We start from the raw sequence: 21,885 nt of genomic DNA, 5'->3' as shown, positions 1-21,885 counted from the left end.
TCCGCCAGAGCGACCAGGGCCAGATCAGAGGAGTTGGCGGCACGAAACTCGGTGAAGAGGTCGAATGACGGTGCCGAGACGGAGTGCAGCTCAGTGTCGGTGTTTCGGTGGGACAGCGCATCGGCGACGATGTTGGTGCGGCCTGGCTTGTACTGCACAGAAAAGTCAAAACCCAATAGTTTGCTCACCCAATGGTGCTACGGGATGGTGGCGAGGCACTGGTCGAGGAGGAACTTGAGGCTCGAAAGATCCGTTTTGATGACGAAGGAGCGCCCCCACAAGTACGGCCGCTAATGCCGAACGGCGTACACGAGGCCGATGAGCTCGCGCTCATATGCAGCGAGCGCCTGGTGTCGTGGAGCGACAGCACGGCTGAAGAAGGCGATCGCCCCTGAGTCCTGGTGTAGCACCGTGCCAAAGCAGGAGCCCGAGGCGTCGCACTCCATGAGGAAAGGCTTGGTGAAGTCCAGAAGCACCAAGACGGATGCGGTCGTGAGCGCCCGCTTGAGGGCGTCGAAGGCGGCCGTGTCGTCCGGCGGCCATGCGAACACGTCCTTCTGGAGGAGCCTAGTGAGAAGGGTGGCCGCCGCGCCGAAGTCCTGAATAATCCTGCGGTAGTAGCCGGTGAGCCCTAGGAAGCCACGCAGGGCGCGTGGAGTGCGCGGTTGCAGCCAGTCCTAGACCGCACGCACCTTGTCGACGTCCATGGCCACACCCGCAGCCGAGACGACGTGCCCTAGGTAGGCCACGGAGGAGGTGCCGAAGGAGCACTTGCTGCGCTTGACGAAGAGCCGGTGCGCGCGGAGGGCATCGAAGACGAGGCGCAGATGTCGAAGATGCTCCGCCCAGGAGTCGCTGTAGACGAGGATGTCATCGAAGAAAACCAAGATGAAACGATGGAGGAAGGGGTGGAGTACCTCGTTCATCAAAGCTTGGAACGTAGCCGGTGCGTTGGAAGCCGAAAGCCATGATCAGGAACTCGTAGAGGCCTTCATGGGTGCGGAATGCCGTCTTGTGCACATCGTCGAGGTGCATCCGCACCTGGTGGTAGCCGGAACGGAGGTCCAGCTTGGTGAAGAAATGAGCGCCGCGAAGCTCGTCCAGGAGTTCATCCACCACCGGAATGGGAAACTTATCCTTCACCTTCTGTTCGTTCAGCGCACGATAATCCATGCATAAGTGCCAAGAGTTATCAATTATCCAATTATGACAATATTACTACAAGTTAAGTTACTACTAAATCTGAATCTAAATTATATAGTTATAATAAATATTAAAGTGAATCAATATAAAATTCTAAATTACTATTTCATTTTTAATATATATTTATATTGTTGTTTATATAAAAATAATATCCATGATATGGTGACTATTTACAAATAAATAGTTCAACTAAATATATATCAAATATATATGGAGGTGTGATGCAAAATAAAATCTATTGTAACTAGATAATAATAAATATATATATATATATATTGGTGTATGTGTTAAAATATTTAATAGATGAAAATTGACATGAGATGGATAATTATAATTATTATTTTTATATTTATATTAATTCTAATTAATCCATGCGGAAGCACGGTTGATAGACTAGTTATCGTAACGCAAGGTTAAGATGAGATCATTCCCAACAGGCGCTAGGTTGACGTTGCAGAGGTGCTGTCTGTCCCATGAGAAGATGGATCAGAGTTCATCAGCAGGCCAGCCGGCGGCGTGTAGACCACCACCGGCGCCCTCGCAGGGAGGAGGCTCGGCAACGGCAGCTCGAACCGCAGCACGGCGAGGACCTGCCTTATGGACGGCCTCGTGCTCCGGTCGCCCTGCGTGCACCGGAGCCCGGCCACCAGCACGCTCTCCATCTCCCGGGCGTCGAACTCCCCGCCCAGCCGCGGGTCGGCGGCGTCGAGGGCCCTTCCCTGGCCGTGGAGCTCCAACACGTGCTGCGACAGGTGGATCACGGCGCCGTCGTCGTCGAGCACGACGGCGGGGGCCCGGCCACACGCGACCTCGAGGAGGAGGACGCCGAAGCTGTAGACATCGGACTGGGCGCTGGCCCGGCCTCTCACCCTGCACTCCGGGTCCATGTACCCCAGCGTGCCGGTGACCGCCGTGGTGTGCGAGCCCCGGGCGTGGTCGACGAGCTTGGCGAGCCCGAAGTCACCGAGCTTGGTGTTGAAGGTCGCGTCCAGCATCACGTAGCTCGGCTTGATGTCCCTGGGGGCGGAGTCAGGAATTTATTTTTTTCATTATTAGGGAGAGCCAATCATACTAATTTATATAAAAATTTAATTAAAATTCAAATATTCAATATAAATTTGGGAACCATAGGGGTCAGACCCCTACCCGCCCCCTGTCTCCGCCCCTGATGTCCCTGTGCAGGACGCACTGCTCCCACTCTTGGTGCAGGTAAAGAATCGCCGAGGCGATCTCGAGAACAATCTTGTGCCTGCAGAATACATGATCTTGAAGGATCTTGATATTACTAGTTGCAATTTTATTCTATTAGAGTTTTGATCTTAAAGAAAAAACACGAGATGCTTTGGGTGGAAAATCTTAGAGGTCCTGCTTGAGATTGTGCCTAGTAGACAGAAAAAAAAATGAAATAAAAGGCAACTGCTTGAGATTGTCAACACTTGCCTGAGTGACCATGATAGTTTGTCGAGGCTACCGTTGGGTATCAGCTCTGAAAGTGATCGGGTGCTCTAGCCTAAGAGGGGGAGGGGGTGAATTAGGCACTAATAAAAAACTTAGACCTATGGCTCCAACTAGTTTGCACAAAACATAAACTAAAACATGCTATCTAGATGTGCAACTAGGTTGTTCAAGTGTAAAACCCCTATCCCAAAAGAGTTTAGCAACCTATAGCCTTTCCTATTAAGAAACTATTCTATGAAAGTAAAGGCATACAAATTGCTAGTATGAAATGCGGAAGCTTAAGGAGAGGGATAGAAGATAGCAAACTCTTGACGCGGGTGTTTATCCCATGGTTCGGTTAGCCACAAAGGCACACCTACATCCACGTTGTTGTAGCACTCACTAAGAGTATTGCTACTCGGCCACCAAGTCTCTTCCGTGAACACAATCACGGTCACCTTGGCCCCGGGTTCCACTAAGGAGCTACTCCACAAAGGATGGGGGTCTCCACATCCCCCGCACAAAGATGTCGTCACCGCTCCACACCAAGTCGGAGGGTCGATGACGTTGCCGGCGAGCTTCACGCTCCAAGGTGCCGGCGCACCAAGCTCTTGTTTTGGTTCACTAATGAACCACAGCACAAAGACTCTAAGCCTTGCAATCTCACTCACTAAGAGCTAATCCTTTACACAACACTCTTAAAGTGTGCTAAGGGCTAAGGATATGATCTTGATGCTTTTGTATGGCTTGGAGATGTTCTTGGGTGTGTGTGGGATGTCCAGCAACTCTAGCAATCTTCAAATGGCCGGGGTGAGGCGTATATATAGGCCACCAAGTCTTGTAGCCGTTGCTCCAACGGTCAGCTGAAAATCTGCGTACCACCGGAAGAACCGATGCCTCTTGGCGGGGTAGCGTCGGTTCATCCGGTCACTCTAAGCCACGGAGTAGCTGTTAAACTTCTGACTGCTGCTACAGTGACCACCGGTTGAACCGATGCAATGCACCGATGCCTCGTCGGTTCAACCGGTGCTGAAGGATCTTTTTCTGAACGCTGACGTCATTACTCCGGTGGTATGCACCGATGCACCGTCGGTTGAACCGGTGCTGAAGAAACTTCTTCTGGGCTCTTGACATCGTCTCTGGAACATAGGACGGCCAATGCACCGAGGCCCTTTCTTGGACCGTCGGTTCAACCGGTGCCTCTAGGCTAACTTGGCTTCGATTTCCTCCTGCACCAAACATCGTAGCGTCGGTTCTTCCGACAAGCGTCGGATGCACCGGTGCCCCTGGCGTCGGTTCTTCTGGTGCTCCTAACCGAAGAGCTTTCAGGGCGCTGCCCTGAGACCCGCGAGGGGCGGCTCCCCCTCGACCCCCGTCCGCTAACCGGGTAGCGGAACCCCCGTAGGGGCGGCCCTTCGGGTCTTGCTACGTCTATCTTCTCTCTCTTTGTCATCACTTGAACCTAAAAGCCTGAGAATTATAATCTTAACAATCATATTAGTTTAAGTGTTGTGTTGTCATTCGATCACCAAAATCACTCGAAATGGCATAAATGGTGCCATGTTCATTACAAGCTCGTAGACGAGGAGGTCGCCGCCGCCGTGGCACCAGCCGACGAGCTGCACCAGGTGGCGGTGCCGCAGCCGGCTGATGATCCTCACCTCCGAGGCGTACTCCTTCCTCCCCTGCTTGGAGCCCTTGGACACCCTCTTGATGGCGACGTGAAGGTTCATCTCCCTCAGGAATCCCCTGTACACCGACCCGAACCTGCCTTCCCCGAGCTTCTGCCTGTCCGAGAAGTTGTCCGTGGCAATGGCGAGCTCGCCGTAGCGGAACCGCTTTGGCCCGGTCCCTTTATCGAATTCGTCTTCCATCGCCAACGTTTCCTCGTGGAGTTTAGCCATCTTCCGCCGCCGCCACCGGAGAAGAAGCCACCCGGAGAAGCCCAGAACCATCAAGGTCGAGACGGAACCGACGGAGACGGACACGTCAATGACAATCCCCTTCTTGGAAGACGATGAAGGTCCTGTGGAGTGAAGGTGCTTCGCCAATCGATAAAGGTGAGGTCTGCGTACGTGAATCGAATGTTTACCTGGAGCTGGCGGCGCCGGCACGGGCGCCGGCGGCAGGGTGATGTCGAGCGCAGCCACCTGGTAACGCAGGTAACAGCTGTACCCCTTGAAGTCGCCGCCGGAGTTGTTGGTGAACACCTTCCCCAGCTGGCTGGCGTAGTTGCTGATGCATCGCGCGCACTCGCTGGCGTTGAGGTCCCTCGTGCACTGCGCCAGCCCGTTCATCTCCTGCTGCGAGCTCGAGTACGGCGTGCTGCCGTTGGCGAGCCGCAGCGGCGAGGCGGCGGCGCCGCCCGTGAGCTCGCTCATCAGCGGCACCCAGGCTTCCCGCAGGCCCTCCGAGGTGACGGACACCCCAGGGAAAGACAGGTACACTCTGTAGAGGACGGCGAGGTCGGCGGTGGCCGGAATTGGCGGCGTGTCCGAGTACTGGAGGACGCACGCGTCGTACATGGCGCGGACGCTCCGGCTGCCCGGGCACACCGTCGTGATCCCGGCGGGCGCCCTGGAGAGGCAGTCCCGGCACGCCGTCGCGTTATAGTCGGCGTAGCACATGACGAGGCCGAACACCTGGTCGGCGCCCGCGCCGGCGCTGCCCTCCTAGAACCAGCCGTTGTCGCCGGCCGCCGCGGGGAGCCTGGACAGGAGATGGGCGAGGTTCCTCTGTTACTGGCTGCCGGCCGAGTAGTTGTCCGCCGTCGAGCAGTCAGGCGGCCACGGCCGCAAGATGTTGTCGTCCTTGGCCACGGCGCGGAGCAAGGCGACGACGGTGGTGAGGGCGAAAACGAGATGGCGATGAGAAGCCCTGGCCATCGGCCGGCCACCGACGCCGTTTCTTGCTGTTTTTTCTTTCACCTTCATTCTGTCGTCGTCTCCCTCTTCTCTTTGAGACGTAGCCCTCTTTCCAAATCGTGCAGACAGACAGCTGATGCTCAGAACTCTTTTGACCCTGATGCTCAGGGGTGGAAGATCTTTTCCCAATCCTGAGTCGTTCAGAGTCAGCAGCCAAAATGACTCTTGACTGCATGCTAGGACACATGCATTTTCTAAACAAGTTGTGGTGGTTTTGTGTTCAAGTCTTCATTCAGAAAAGTGGCTTGGAAAAAATCATACGTGCACGTGCCATTTGCATCAAAGGAATCGGGTGCTCGTAGCCTAAGAGAGGGAGAGAGTGAATTAGGCAAACTAAAAACCTTAACCTCAAACTCTAACTATTTGCACATAAATTAAACTAAGACATACTACCTAAATGTGCACCTAGTGTTCTTCTAGTGTAAAAACCCTCATCCCAAAAGAATTATGCAACCTATAGCCAATCTTATTAAGATTCTACTCTAGAAAGTAAAGGCACACAAATATTGCAATAAGTAAATGCGGAAGCTTAAAGAGAGACGAGAGAAAGTAAACTCTTGTGACACGAGGATTTATCCCGTGGTTCTGTTAGCCACAAAGGCACACCTACATCCACGCTGTTGAAGCACTCACAAAGAGTATTGCTTCTCGGCAATCAACTCTCTTCTGAAGACACGGAGTCCACGGTCACCTTAATCCCGGGTTCCACTAAGGAGCTTCTCCACCAAGGAAGGGAGTCTCCACGTCCCCCGCACAAAGCTTGTCGTCGCCGCTCCACACCAAGCCGGAGGGTCGAAGACGTGCCGGCGAAGCACCAAGACTCCAAGGATGGCCGGCTCACCGAGATACACATTCGTTCACTCAAGAACCAGCTCACAAGGTACACAACCTTGCCCACTCACTCAAGAGCTAATCTAGAACTAATCCTAAAGATGTGATCAATTTGCTCTTGGTTGGCTTGGAGATGTTCTTCAAAGTGCCTAGGGTTTCTCTGAACTCTAGCAACTCCAAAATGGCCGGGGTGAGGCGCTTATATAGGAAACCAAGTCGAACTAGCCGTTTTGAGCCGTTACCATTTTTTCTGCGTAGGCGTCGGATAATCCGACGGTGCCTGCCCAAGGGCGTCGGATCATCCGACCCCACTATCATTTCCCTGAAGCAGTTACAATTCAAACGATCTGCTGATGTCATTCATCCGACCCATTAGTCCGACGCTCTGTGAATGGCGCGTTGGATCATCCGGTGCAACTGCCATATTTGAATTCCAAACAATGGTTACTGATCATTGCCACTGCTCATTAGTCCTACGCTCAGAGACTACCACGTCAGATCATCCGACCCTGTAGCCAAAAATCCATCTTGCGAATACAGGCTCTCTGCAGAATCACTCGAGTCTTTGTCTGACCTTCAGTTTGCATAGCGTCGGATAATCCGACCCCATAGGAAATTTTCAACCCTGAAAATATGCTCTCTGCAGAATACTCTTACTCAAAATCTGACATGTGTTTTCAACGCGTCGGATAATCCGGCTGCTTTGAAGTGTTTATCCGACCTGTCACATTCGGATTATCCGACCCCACTGGAATTTTCTGTTTCTTGTTCCACTTGTCCGACTCGTCGCAGCGGTCATTTGGACATCTCGTCTCTGCTTTTTCACTGCGACTTGATATATTTGCGGTGGATTGGACGTTTCATCTCGACAGCACATTGAACGTCTTGTCTCAACGTTGCATTGGACATCTCATCTCGACGGTGCATTGGACATCTCGTCTCGACGGTGCATTGGACATACGTCATCCAAGGGACCTAAGAAATCCTACAAATATGATCTCGCAAACTCGTTAGTCACATTGATTGCGTTCTCACTCGATCACCAAAATCACTCGAAATGGCCTAAATGAGGCCAAGTTCGTTACACTATCAGGTGTGTGTTTGGGGCTTTGAAATGAAACACATGTGGTGCCATTTGAAATTTCAAGTTCAGGCAGATGGAAGTTCAGCCAGCTATTCAGTGTGATTTGCAAGCCGCGGTTACACTCTTAACAAACTTCCCAGCAAAGATCGACCCTTTTCCCATTACTTACCTGGGAATACCTCTAGGAATTAAGAAGCTCAAGAAGATAGATATGCAACCACTGATTGATAAGGTCGCCAAGCGTTTGCCATCCTGGAAGGCAAACTTGCTCAATAAAGCTGGTCGTACAGTGCTCATCAAGTCCACCTTGTCTGCAATTCCCACGCATACTGTTGTGCGGTGCCTATCAAGATCTCTCCTTGGGCAATCCAGTGCATTGATAAGATTCGTAAAGGCTTCTTGTGGTCTGGTGCGGCGTCGGCTAAGAATGGTCACTGTCTTCTTGCCTGGCCGCGTGTGTGCCGGCCTCCTGATCTTGGTGGTTTGCGGATCTTGGATCTGAACCGTTTTGGTTTTGCTCTCCGAATGAAATGGTTGTGGTTGCGTCGAACAGATCCCTCCAGACCTTGGCTACATCTGAGTGACGATAGGGAGCCCGTGGTCGATGCAATGTTTCGGGCCTCCATCTATCTGGAACTTGGAGACGGTGCCACCGCTCTATTCTGGTCGGACCGGTGGTTGCAGGGGGTTTCGCTTTAGGGCTAGTTTGGGAGTCCCAATCCCGGCGGGGATCCCGGACTTTTCCCTGGGCTAGAGGCCCACGTGGAAGTTTAACCCGGGCTAAATTTCCCTGATGTTTGGAAGCCCACGCCGGGGGGCTCGGCGACCCGATCCTCGCGTTTTCCCCGGGGAGACTCGTCCCCACCTCTTGGGTCCGGGAACATCATCCCTGTCCGCTCGCGAGCGACGCGAGGCGAGGCGAGCGCTCCGCCGCCGCGCCGCGTGCTCTGCCTCCCTGCTTCTGCTGCCGCTTCACCTGCGCTCCAAGGCTCGGCTCGGCGCTGCCGCTCCACCCCCGTCTAGACGCCACCCCTGCAGCTCCCTGTTGGTGATGCTGCTCCGCCTTCGCACCCCCACGGCATCCGATCTGCGACGATGGCACCACCTCGGCCGCCGCCGCCTCCAGAGCCACCACGGTGCCTCCACTTCCTCGTCATATGTGAGTTCTTCCTCTCCTCTCCTATATTGCCTAGGGTTTGATCTCCTCTCTCCTGATTTCTAGATCTTGTTTAGATCTTGGTGATTTCTGATCTGATTGGCTGGCATCTCCAAGATTCACAACCTGCTGATCACTTCAATCGACATTGTTGGCCTAGGTAAGCTCTGGTTGCTGAGGAAAATCACTTTGCATCGGTTCCTTTGTCATCTCCAATAATCACTCTATTTTATATCCAAACTGTTAATGTATGGTAAATTATTATATGGTCATTCAGTCCTGGTACCCTATGAAAATAATATGCTAATGTTGTTGCTGCCGGCTAATATCTCTAAAACTTGCATAACAACTGGTGGAAGCAAGCAGTCACAGAAAGATGTGATAATGTATTCAATTTGCTTTGCACAAAAAGAAACGAATCACGGATTAATCTCGACATAAATGATGGCCCTGTTTCTGAGCATGTCCTTTACGCTTGAAATTTTTTTTAGTTTCCGAGCGTGTCTCTAAAACTTGCATACCAATTGCTGCAAAGTTTGATGGTAACTGGATTCCGAATTTAGTACATTTATGTCTCAGTATTAATAAACTCATCCGTTCTGCTGCAAAGTTTGATGGTAACTGGATTCTGAATCTTAGTTTGATATCTCTAAAACTTGCATACCAACTGGTGGAAGCAAGCAGTCACAGAAGTTTCCAATGTTCATGCCTCATCCGTTCTTTCTGTACTGAGAAAAGAACTATATATATCTCACATACGCACATCACTATATATGGGTATTCCTGGTTTGCATCATTACAGTTTAGTCACTAGAGACTCTTTTTTTTTACACATTATTCATATGCTGATGAAACATAGAGTACATCTGTTTTAATGGTGGTGCTTTGGGCAGTAAGGCAGTGACTAAACTGTGTGCATGCAGGACTGTTGCTTTGTGTGTTTTGGTATGTTCTGCATGATTCTTTTCAGATGGTGTTCTTGGTGGTTTTGATGAATTGCGGCATGCTATTTTAGTCTGACATATTGCTTGCATTTTAATAAATTTGTTTGTGGTTGTCAAGGCCTTTCTGACAGGTCACTGATGGGCTGTTAGATATTTACATGTTCATGAATTGCTGCATGCTATTTTAGTCACCTATGTTACTTGATGGCCATGAACCCTGTTATTAATAGTTTGAAGGAAGAAGAAAAGATCAATCAGTCTGCATCTCATCTCCGGTCTTTACACTGTTCCTGGTGTGCGGAGAGACACAGTGGCCTAGCTGTGGAGAGTTTGACATTTGCCTGCAGAGTTTCAAGCACAAGAAAGTCTTGCTCATCAAAGGAGCTCCAGGGGAGGGGACTGTGCTGAGACAGCAATGGGAAAACAACTTGAAACATCATTTCTTTCAAAAAAAAATTGACACTCGCATCAGTCATGAAAACTCATTCCTTTATTACAAATGGGGTGTATAGATCATATAACTGGAGAATATATGAGCTGTTGGCTAGGCAACTCCTAATTCGTCTAAAGTAATATATTGTGTTATTTGTGTAGCTTCTGGAGATGCTTATGTGCTGCTTGCTGATTAAATTAGGTTGCAGGTTTAAATGTATATAACCTCAAATACAGCTCTCTCAGTGGGCTAAAATCGTTTTTGTATTATTTGGTTAAAATAATTTTCTTAAAACAGGTAGCTTAGGTGCTTCATATACAAGGATTCTTTACTAAATCTTCTGTTCATATCTACCTTGCAATGTTGGACACTTATCCTCTAGTGCCACTTCGTTCCAAAACTTGGAACTTTTTAATGAAATTTTTTGGAACATACTGTTGCTCTTAGTAAATTCTCTGGAGGTTTCTTATGATAGCTTGCTTGATAGATTGTGGAGATCTTGAAGGACCGTCCAAGTTGGTTTCGTGGTTGTCGGGGTCTTGAAGTCTTTACAATGTTACCAGCTGGAAATGGTGGGACCATTGAGCTTGTTTCCATGCAGGTTAGCATTTGTTTCTGACCATTCCATTTGTTGAAGAATAACAGGCTCTTATATATTGTTCTTGGTTGTGCCTTCAGATGTATGCTCCTACTACTTTAGTTCCTGCAAGAGATTTTTGGCAGTATTGTTTCTTTCTTCCTTTGGCAGCATGTTCACGCGTGCTTCTACTTCTGCTGTTATCCTGCCACGAGACATGCAAGTGCAGCTTCTGCTTCTGCGTGCTTCTGCTTCTGTCTTCATGAATTTCTCAAGAATTTTATCCTGTTGTGTGATGGATGAATTGGACGTGTTGGGATTTGATCAATGGAAAACTACTCTGGCTTGCATTGTGATCGGTTGAGAATGAATTGAATATATTTTGTACGTCGCAGATTTTGAGTTTCACACGTGCTGGCATTTTGAGTTATATGCCAAAGTGTGTGTACGTCGCAGATTTGATCTATTGAATATATTCATTGTGTTTGGAGGGCTGGAGTGGGCTGCTTTTGGCTGCAGTAGCAGCAGCCGAGCAGCAGCAAGCAGCGCAGCCGGAAGCAGCAGCGCAGCAGCAGCAGAGGGTGGGGAGGCGCCAAATGCTGCCCGGGATAGGCACCCTGCGGGGAGAGCGCACCCCGGGGGTCTGACGGGCGCAGGGGGGAGGGGCCTAGGGGAGGGAAGCCCCGGGGATTAATCCCCGGCATCCCAAACTAGCCCTTAGGATGTGGCTCCTAGTCTTTGCAGGGCCGTCTCCTCTCGTGTTCGTGCGCGGCGCACAGTGGCCCAGGCCCTTACCGACAGGCAATGAATCAAGGATATCACGGGAGCCCTAACTGTGCAGGTTCTTGTGGAATATCTGCGAACCTGGGATAGCATGCAACTCATCCAACTAAGCGCCTCTCCAGATAGAGTATGCTGGAAATGGACTGCTGATCGGGCTTTCTCTACGGCTTCAGCTTATCGGTTCCTTTTCATTGGCCAGCATCCGATCAAAGGAGCCAATATCTTATGCAAAACTCGCGCTCCCCCCAAATGCAAGTTCTTCATTTGGTTGGCCTTTCATGACCGTTGTTGGACAGCCCATCGCCGTAAGAAGCGTAACCTCCAGGATGATGACTCTTGCATCCTCTGTGATCAGTCGTCTGAAACTATAGACCACTTACTGGTGCTTTGTGTCTTCGCTAGACAATGCTGGCACTCGATTCTGCGCAGGCTCGGCTAGACTGCCCTCGTACCCTCTGCTGACAGTGTTTCCTTTGCTGACTGGTGGGGTGCAGCCCACAAGCAGATCGCCAAAGCAGATAGGAAGTGTTTTGATTCCTTGGTGGTGTTAACATGTTGGATCCTTTGGAAAGAGCGCAACAGAAGGACTTTTGATCATCGCGCGTGCACGATCGTGGACTTGCAATCTCTGATTGCCGATGAGGTTATCTCCTGGTGCCATGCTGGCCATCATCATCTTGCTCCGGTGGCTGTTGCTTTTGGTAGGGATTCGGATCGCCAATGGTTACTATGCAATAAGCTTCTTTTCTTCTCTTTTCACGGTGGATTCCACTTTCTGTAATCTATCGTTGTAATTAAACTTTTCTACCCTTTTAATAAAAAACGTGCTCAGGCATTCGCGAAAAAAGACAGATGGAAGAGATACATGAGGATGCATGGTCAATAGTCAAGCAGGAGTACAGTGCAAAAGGGGCGTGAGGAAAATTAAGCAGGACGTTTTGTGTTTCTCCTCAAGTCAAGTTGAGTCGACTAGGAGCTCCTAGTTCAGACAGGTGATGAATGTTTCAGAGCTGTCCACTGTCACGCCGTACGAGATGCGCTGTCCCTCAGTCGTCCTGCCGCGGTCGGGACGCCGTAGCAGGACCACCGTAACAGGTTGTAAAATGGTCGATTTGTCCACGTTAGGAGCTATAGTTATCTTCTTACCCATTTACATTTCCAAGCAACCTGTTAGAAATTTACCCTCTTCTCTTTTGGAAGCCTTGTCTTGACAAGTTTCACAGGGGGGAAAAAAACTCATATCTCGGCAGAGTAAAGATTGAACCCTCTGAACCAGCCAATTACAAAGATTTGTCCACGTTAGGAGTACTCCCTCTGTTGTTATTCACATGTCAGTATTTTATAGGAAGAAATAATAAATTTACAATACTAAATTTGTTTTTATTGGATAGTATGGATAGTATAGTTGGTGCTATATTTTTATAGAGATTTGGTCAAAGTCAGTCAAATTTGACTCAAAACAAATTTAATACGACATGTAAATAAAAACGGATGGAGTAGCTACAGTTATCTTCTTATCCATTTATGTTTCTATTTCCGATGTTGAAGAACAAGAGCAAGAGTTCTCCCTCTATGAGATGGAGCGTTGACTGGGCTATGTTTAGAGCTAGACGTTTAGGTTGTCTGGGATGTGATGTGAGTCGTTCATGTTGAAGTTTATATTTCGGGTTGTATTTAGTTGGCTTGCCGTCTTGTGTCCATCTGGAGTCCGTTCTATTTGGGTTGTAACCGAACACTATACCAATTTCTTCTTCTTCTTCTTAATACAATGATACGTTGCGCGCGTTTTCAAGAAAAAAAACCCCATTTACATTTCCAAGCAACCTGTTGGAAATTTACCCTCTTCTCTTTTGGAAGCCTTGTCTTGACAAGTTTCACAAGAAAAAAACTCATATCTCGGCAGAGTAAAGATGAATCCTCTGAACCTGCCAATTAAAAGGAAGGATGATGTTAGGGAATAGATGAAGAAGGAAGAACACTACAGCCATCATATCAACAACATGCTGCGTTTGAACAAATCCAAGTTCGAACGCTCCGTAGATTTGCCTAGTGGAATGACGTTTTATAAAACCATGGTGTTCCTTAAATTTGCGTAACAATTACAGAAAAAATATATCAGTCATCCACCCAACATAATGGTTGTAATTATTCCAATATAAAAAATATTAGTTATTTGAATACCCAACGAAATATAGCACTAAAATAAAAATCAAGCCCACTCTTCTTTTTTTTCATTTTTTGAGGGGAAGCCCAGTGTTCTTCTTGTTAGAAAGCGGTTTTTTCTTTTTTATATTTAAAAAAATTAAAATTTCAAAAATATATGTCCGTTTTGGAAAATTTCAAAAATATACCCCGGTCGCCCTCCCCTCGGGCGATCGCTGGGCGGGCGCGGCAGGGGGCCTGTCGCCCCCCCTGGGCGACCGGGGTAAGCCCCTCTATATAAGCTCCAACCCTCCCCTTCCCTCCTCATTTGAGCCCGAAAATTCCACCAAAAATCCAGAAAAAAAAGAGAGGAGTGAGGAGAAGGAAAGCGGCGAAGCCCTGTCGGATTCAGCACTTGTGATCTGCAGGTTAGTACATTTAGTTTATATATTGTTATATTTAAGTACTACGTATTTAAGTATGAGTAATTTAAGTAGGGGGGAGTAATTTAATTTAATTAGTGGTATAGTAGAACCATTTAAGTAGGAGTTTAATGATATTTTAGTTTGTAGTTACGTAGTAGTAAATTAGTTTAAAAAATTAGTACTACGCATTTATTATTACAATTGCAGTACTATTAGAGACGTGTTTATAAATTAATTATGATTTAGAATAGAATTTGGCATATGCAGTATAGAATTTGAGTGTCATCACGTAGTTATGAATACTTATACGTTGTAGTTGAATTTCATACTTAGTTTTTACGGATTATTGAATAAGGTAGTGAAGCAAAGAGTATAACTCGATAAGTATTATGTGATATACAGATATGTCGAGCAAAATGCAGTTTCAAGTATTTTATGGTGAATACAATGTTATGTATGGGCCAAATAGAGTAGATCTTTCTGTCTTTAAGTGCACATCTAGCGGCATAGATAAACTTCTAGAAAGGAGTTTTGGTTCCATATATAAGTGGCTGCAGCGTGGGTTCCGTGTTGATCCGTTGACACATGTGATCACTGTCCAATCTCTTGTTAATTGGGAGGTAGAAAGTGAATTATGAGAATTAATGATGATACACAGCACTGATGACTGGCAGAAGTACATGCAAGCAGCTCTAGAGCGTGGGTGGCCTCTGGCCATTCTTGTTCAAATCCGGGAGAAGACACAAAATGAAATACAACATTGTGCAGATCAAGGAACTCCGAGTATTCGAAGAGAGACCAATTATGTTGAGCAAAATGAGTCAGAAGAGACAGAGAACCAAAACATGGGAGCCTTACAGCCCAGAGGCTGTGGCTACCCGTGCACCAGCAGGTCTGTCTTCGCACTGCTCCGCGAATGCGAGCCTGTGGCTTACTACCGCCGTCCTGGTTTATGACATCGCGGTTGAGGCATATTGCCCCTGGAGAGTCAGGAGACAGTTTGGGCAGCGCCAGGAGTTTCCGGTGCCCACCGCGTTGGAGCTTGTCAGTCGCCAGGACCACAGGTAATTATGAATGAACTTGGCTCATACATTCGTGTCGAATCTAATGATTCTTCGTGGTCCAATTTTGTAGGTTGTCAAAGAGTGGCTTTGTCGTGCTCTGATGATTGGCTCACCAAGATTCAGCCGTGGGTGGACCAATGGGAACAGGCAGACGAGCACTTGGTCCATCCAACAGGACCACATACAGACAGCTCCTTTAGGACTTACCTCACCTGGTACTTACCCCCGGACTCGGGCTCGTCTGGTTTATGTTGACACTCACCCGAAGCCACACCAGGCGAGGACTCAGGATGGCTACGCCCGGCACCACGTGGAGGCACTAGCTGGCGCGGTGTATATATATATATTCATATTCGTAAGATAATTCGTGCATTTCTAATTGTACCTTTACTAAATGGATGCAGTTTCGCCTTTGCAACATGATGGACACGGACTGCTCGACTTACCTGACGAGGGTACGTGCCGGATCCCCAATGACCCAGTTTGAGCAGACAGAGGCATGGTCGAGGCAACGTGATCAGTTGCGTCAGGTAGTGCACAACTTGGGAAGCCGTGTGCAGTACGAAGACAGCCACGGGTCGTCCCAGGCCTCGTCTTCGTTCCCGTGTCCGTCGACCGTGCACGGGCCGACGTCGCAGTTCTTCCCAAGTGCAGGTAACATACATATCTCTTCAAATTAGATCAAGTGTTCCTATATATTTACTAATATCACATACAGGATACGATCCAGCTACTGTGTTCGGCCATACTGGAATGTTTAGAGGGACAGCACCAGTTGGCGGACCGTATCCAGGGATGGTACTGGGGCCACAGATACCGGTCTACACAGGTTAGTTTATGTTTCGTATTTCGGTTTCTACATGTCATTACGAAATATACGAGCGTACGCTAACATCCACATTTTTTGCGTAAGATTCTACCCCGATGCGGGCGCCGGACCTTCTTCTTCCTCCTTTCGACCAGATAACGAGACCTTCACCTTAGACGACTTCGACAGCTTGACTCCAGAAGAGCCTGCCGCGCAAGGTGACCCTGATGTCTTGGGGTATTCACAGCTAGGAGGAGCACCACTTGGGATCTCTCAGCAGCAGACACCGCAGCCCCTTGCGCTTCCTGAGCGACAGGTGAGGTCTCCGGATGTTCTCACCTACTCCGAGGGCCATGTCCGTGCCCAGCAGAGGGCTAAGAGGGTCCGACGCCCTAGGGGTAGTTAGATATATCTGATGTTTGTATCTCTGATGTTTATTTGTAATGAGATAGCTGTGGACCGCTTATTTGTATCCGATGTTTATGATTGTGCTAGTTTACTTGTCATTTGTTTCTATAGGTACTATTGATGTGAATTTGTTATGTTTGTGGGTTCCATAATGCTCGTGAAATAAGGGAAGTTCTTGTGATTTTTTTCCGTGATTGAATAAAGGACAAGTTAGGTGCGGTAGGAGTTAGCGGCCGAGATCCTGCCGACGATGATGACGACTACACGCTCGAATAGCTCAAAATAGGAACCATAGTGTATCTAGCTGCGAGTACGAGATCACAGGTTGCCACTACTCAGCACGGCGATCACGAGTTTCCCAAATGTCGCATTCTTTGCCCAGACATACGTGACCCAATAACAGTGCCCTTCCACCATTTCAAAAAGATGTGACAACACGGCAAGCACTCCAGCATTTTTTCTGAATTTTTAGGCTCAAATGACAAAGGGAATGGCGGCATATGGCGGCCAGGTCGGCCAGGTGGAGGGGACCCTGTCGCCCCCCCCAACGGGCGACAAGGGCCTGTCGCCCGTTGGGAGGGCGACAGGCCCCCCTTTTTTTTTACTCTAGGGACTTCGTTGCAAATTTGAAAAAAAATTACATTTGAGCCCTGTCGCCCCAGAGCGACCGGGGTATATTTTTGAAATTTTCCAAAACGGACATATATTTTTGAAATTTTAATTTTTTTTAAATTTAAAAAAGAAAAAACCGCTGTTAGAAATCCCAGCGTTCACGCTCAAAAAAAGAAAAAAAAAGAAATCCCAGGCAACACGAAGTCGGCCCGTTCCTAACTGGGCCTAATGTACAAAAGCTTCCCTTTTTTTTCTTTCTTTACAAACAAGAAAGCCTTTTTTTACTGAAGCCAGAAGCCGAACCACCCTCACACGCCTCCTTCCACCGAACCGGACCCCGCCGGCCGCCGCCCTGCTCCGACGAAGAAGGTCGCCGCCGCCGCCTCCTCCCGGGCTCGGATCGACATCCTCTCCCTCCGTCCGCAAGGTAAACAGAGCCCTAGCTTTGCCTGTACGGATCCGTGTTTGCTCTCTCCGTGGGATCTGTTCGTTTCTTCTTCCCTGCGAGCTGTGGGATCAGATCGGACTCCCGCCGCCTCCCTGTGAATCGCGGCTTTGTTCGCTGCGCTTGCCCTACCAATCGAGCCGTCTGCTCGCTGAATTACGCGCGCTGCCGCCCTTCGGAAGCCCGTAGCCGGGACGCCGTTTTCGGCCGGCGCAATCCGGGCAGGATTCGTGTCCCTTGCTCTGCCCTGAGTACAGCATCTCCCTTCGCTAGCGCTTGGTTTGTTGGTTAGGCCGTTAGCTCTAGGAGCCACCTCTACCAGAGGAGATGGACGGCTTCCGCCGAATTACTCAAGTGTCATGTTCCTCTTTGTGTCTAGGTTTACCGAACTGTTTTAGTTCTACGCAGGGTGGTGTCCTGGTCCTTTCCATTATGGAACTTAAATTATTTGCTAGTCAACTTATAAAAAAAAGAAACTCGGCCGGGTGGGGAAAGACCGGTATTGACTTTCTAGAAGAAGCCTCGGCTTCCCCGACCGAGAAAATCCCCGAACCCTGGCCCCGCCCTAACACTGGGGGCCGTAGCCCATGGGAATCCTGCCTGGGCCATGTAAGGGTCCTCAGGCCGACCTGGTGGGCCGTCCACACCAGTGCATTGGCACCGGGGCCAGCGAGGGGATTTTTTTAACCTCAGCCTGAAATTCGCTCCCACGGGGAGTCGAACCCAGGACCTGAGGAGTGCCGCTGGGCTCCTCTAACCAACTCAGCTAGAGGCCCTTTGGCTGCTAGTCAACTTATGATACTGCAAACCAGAAGAAGGAACCAATGTGCCTGTAGTTTTTTTTTTGTTCTGTCATGACTCATGAGTCCATATCCATTGATGTTTTAGGCAGAAACAAGTAGTCTGTTAATTGCCGTGTGGCATAGCCCTAGCTGATTCAGAATGCACACTATCTCACTTTGTAATGATTTCTAAATCCTAAGCCCGTTTGTTTTGTTAGTTACGGAAGCCGTATTTAGTTCATGCTGGTTCCATTTGCATACATTTTTTTTATGTACGCATGCTGAAATACCTGTGTACTGTGAGTAGTTATTTTCTTATGTAGGCATGCTGAAATACCTGTGTACTGCGAGTAGTTATTAGTTTTCTGTTGAAATTGCCTATTTACTTTGTGAGTAGACTATTTTTCGTATGTGTGATGATGTGCATACCATATCCTGCAGTTCCCTGTACTTTGTATTACTTATTTTCTTCTACATTTTGGCCATCCTGTTCTATTTTCTAACCATGTGTGGTAAACTCTCTTGCAATAGGGAACGGCGATGTCTACTTCGGTGCAATCATCGTACCTTCCTGCTACCACTGAGTCGATATCAAAGGCTCAGGAGGCTAAGGATGCTTCTGAGTCCATCTCAATCCTCTACCAAGTGCTCGAAGACCCATCTTCTTCAGCAGATGCAGTGAGAGTAAAAGAGCTTGCCATTACAAATCTGACAAATTACCTCACGAAAGAAAACAGAGCTGAGGACCTCAGGAATCTTTTGACCCAGCTCAGGCCCTTCTTTGCACTGATCCCCAAGGCAAAGACTGCGAAGATTGTGCGTGGTATCATTGATGCTGTTGCCAAGATACCTGGAACATCTGAGCTTCAGATCTCACTCTGCAAGGAGATGGTAGAATGGACCCGTGCAGAGAAGCGTACCTTCCTCAGGCAGCGTGTGGAAGCAAGGCTGGCAGCCCTTCTGTTAGAGAACCAGGAGTATACTGAGGCCCTTACGCTCCTTTCCGGTCTCATCAAGGAAGTCAGGAGGCTGGACGACAAGTTGCTTCTTGTGGACATTGACCTTCTGGAGAGCAAACTCCATTTCTCTCTGAGAAACCTGCCAAAGGCCAAAGCTTCTCTGACTGCTGCAAGAACCGCAGCCAATGCCATTTATGTGCCACCATCTCAGCAGGGCACCATTGATCTGCAGAGTGGAATCCTTCATGCTGAAGAGAAAGACTACAAGACTGCTTACAGCTACTTCTTCGAAGCATTTGAAGCTTTCAGTTCTCTGGAGGATCCTAAGGCCATCTTCAGCTTGAAGTACATGCTTCTGTGCAAGATAATGGTCAATCAAGCTGATGATGTTGCAGGAATCATCTCATCAAAGGCTGGTCTGAAGTATCTGGGGCCTGATGTTGATGCCATGAAAGCTGTGGCCGATGCCTACTCCAAAAGGTCTCTGAAGTACTTTGAAACTGCCCTCCGTGACTACAAAGCCCAGCTGGAGGAAGATCCTATCGTCCACAGGCACCTCTCGTCTCTGTACGATACCCTACTGGAGCAGAACCTCTGCAGGTTGATTGAGCCTTACTCGAGGGTGGAGATTGCACACATAGCCGAGATGATTGAGCTGCCAATCAGCCATGTTGAGAAGAAGCTGTCCCAGATGATCCTCGACAAGAAATTCGCGGGGACTCTGGATCAGGGTGCTGGCTGCCTCATCATCTTCGAGGATACCAAGACCGAGGAGATCTTCCCTGCCACACTCGAGACAATCACGAATGTTGGGAAGGTCGTGGACAGCCTTTACATGAGATCGGCCAAGATCATGGCTTAAAATATGTGGATCTACTGTCAGTTTAGCTGACCTCACTTAGCGCTGCATGTGACGACATTTAATTCTGAATTTGTTTCCTTTTTCTTTTCCTTGGGGCTGTGGAATGTTTGAGCTACAATTATGCCATGTTGCTTATGGACGAGACTGTTGTTTCTGGGTGATGGAAGTACTGTTAAAGCTTTGATGTTTTCTATTTTATGTAATTTCTAGATGTCACTATAATATTACTGTTACATGGTCCGTGTTGGCTACCTTGTGACTAGTCCCTCACATCTGCTTTTGACGACATGACTCTCGGTTTCAAGACCCGTGCAGATGATCCGCCTACCAGCCATCACAATGTGGCACTGACAAACGGACACCATCCATCTGGACATGTGGATGTTACCCCAAACAAGCAACATGTGCCTGCAACAACGCCAAGATGATTCCCTGCCTCCACAGTTTAGTGTAGCACATGCTAAGCAAAAGTCTGATGTCGAACACCAAGAACAAGGTTATGGGTTTCCAGCGCACTTGGGGAATTTTTCAAGAACCTCTGGGCTGAAAAGCTTGAATTGCAATTTTGGTGTTCCTTACCACCCATCAACTGCATCTGCTTCACCCTTCCAGCAACAATGTTATGTTGATGAGCAATCTCAGATGTACAGGCCCCATAATCAGAATGTAAGCTCAAACTTCGTATGGCCACATGGTGTACAACCATACTCTGTTGTGCAACCACAAATGCAACAAGTTTCTGGTTTTGATGTTTATCAACATAGATGAAATGAACATGCTGCAGTTTGTAATCCTGCAAATGTCCCATCCTCGTATATTGGAACACCAAATTCTCATGGGCTGGAAAATGGGTATCCTTACTTCAATGTTGCTGCTTTTCAGAACAGAAATAACTGGCTGAATAATACATTCACAGACAGCCTACGCATTACATCTTACACTGACAGTTCATGTGGCAGCGGTGATTTTCGCAATCGTCAGCAAGCTGAAAAGTATTTCCATCCATCTGGACAAGGTTTTTCGCATCATCAGCAAACAGATTACCTTGCTCATCCATATAGACTAGGTTTCTCGCATCATCAGACATCTGGTAGATTCAACACAGGCAGTTATCCAGAAAGCTTCCTGAGGAGTCATGATGTTGGAAATTCAGTTAGAGCTATCAAGTTTGCTCCCTCAGTTAATGGCTATGCTGATATGGACCACAGGATTAATGGTTATGGTCATGACCACCTTGGCATTCAGAGTAGTAATTCCATGCTCCAGTTACTTTCATAAAAAACTGAGCTGACAGTTGATGAAGTTGTTGGAAGAATATGTATCCTAGCTAAGGAGCAGAAAAACTTCCACTTTCTGCTGAAAATATTAACAGAAGGCACTCAAGAGGATGCTGATAAAGTCTTTTATGGAATAATTGATCATATTGGTGAACATAATCTGATCCGGTTGCCAACTTTTTGGTGCAGAATATTCTTGGAATCAATGATTGAAGGATGCGCATAATTTATGAAATTACCAAAGCACCTGCAGAGCTTATTAAAATTTGTTGCAACGCGCATGGGTATGAACATAATCTGATCGTTGCTATTTCATCACTAATATTTACTGCTTTAGTCTCTTATCTTTTAGAGATAAAATTTCAGGACTCGTGTAATGCAAAAGGTCATCGAGACTATAGCTACCACAAAGGCGGCTTCGATAGGTGTGACAGAGGCTGCTTCGATGGTTGTGACTGCATCGAGCCACATAACAATTCCTTTGATGACAGATCCTAATGGATACCATGTTATGAACCTTTGCTTGGATACATTATTGCGTGAACACAAGGCGGTAAGCCTGTGCTACTCGATCTGTTATCAGTGGGAAAAATTCTTAGCAGTTTGATGTCATCCAATTTACTAAAGAAAGCTGGTATTGTACTTCTGGAATACCAGTGAGGACCCCCCCCCCCCCCCCCCCCCGAAGTCTAAAATTGATGGCACCCTCACAGAAGCTCGGCGGTGACA

The 21,885-nt window shown here is 48.1% G+C and overlaps 1 protein-coding gene, 1 long non-coding RNA gene and 2 pseudogenes across 4 annotated transcripts; 3 read left to right on the top strand and 1 right to left on the bottom strand.

Annotated features, from left to right (window-relative positions):
- Positions 1-1,643: 1,643 nt before the first annotated feature.
- Positions 1,644-5,525, bottom strand: LOC120668037 (annotated as a pseudogene).
- A 2,770-nt stretch (positions 5,526-8,295) lies between these two features.
- Positions 8,296-10,995, top strand: LOC120666883. 2 transcript variants are annotated; one of them, XR_005671918.1, is made up of 4 exons: positions 8,296-8,638; positions 8,702-8,795; positions 10,500-10,613; positions 10,691-10,995. It is a non-coding gene; the product is annotated as an uncharacterized LOC120666883 (long non-coding RNA). The 2 variants fall into 2 exon arrangements; XR_005671917.1 differs by having other exon boundaries at positions 8,298-8,638; positions 8,713-8,795.
- Positions 10,996-17,087: 6,092 nt separating this feature from the next.
- On the top strand, positions 17,088-20,127 carry LOC120666882 (26S proteasome non-ATPase regulatory subunit 11 homolog). Of its 2 annotated transcripts, none has more exons than XM_039946870.1 (2): positions 17,088-17,258; positions 18,590-20,127. In XM_039946870.1, the coding sequence occupies exon 2, from the start codon at positions 18,599-18,601 to the stop codon at positions 19,877-19,879; it is 1,281 nt and encodes a 426-aa protein (XP_039802804.1). In that variant the 5' UTR covers positions 17,088-17,258; positions 18,590-18,598; the 3' UTR covers positions 19,880-20,127. The 2 variants fall into 2 exon arrangements, with proteins under 2 accessions (XP_039802804.1, XP_039802805.1); XM_039946871.1 differs by having other exon boundaries at positions 17,118-17,282.
- LOC120668036 lies at positions 20,040-21,716 on the top strand (annotated as a pseudogene).
- Positions 21,717-21,885: the final 169 nt, after the last annotated feature.

Source organism: Panicum virgatum, chromosome 3N (genome assembly GCF_016808335.1).
Source record: "Panicum virgatum strain AP13 chromosome 3N, P.virgatum_v5, whole genome shotgun sequence".
NCBI classification, from domain to species: Eukaryota; Viridiplantae; Streptophyta; class Magnoliopsida; order Poales; family Poaceae; genus Panicum; species Panicum virgatum.
Note: the sequence above shows the minus strand (reverse complement) of the source record. Positions and strands in the feature narration are given on the sequence as shown.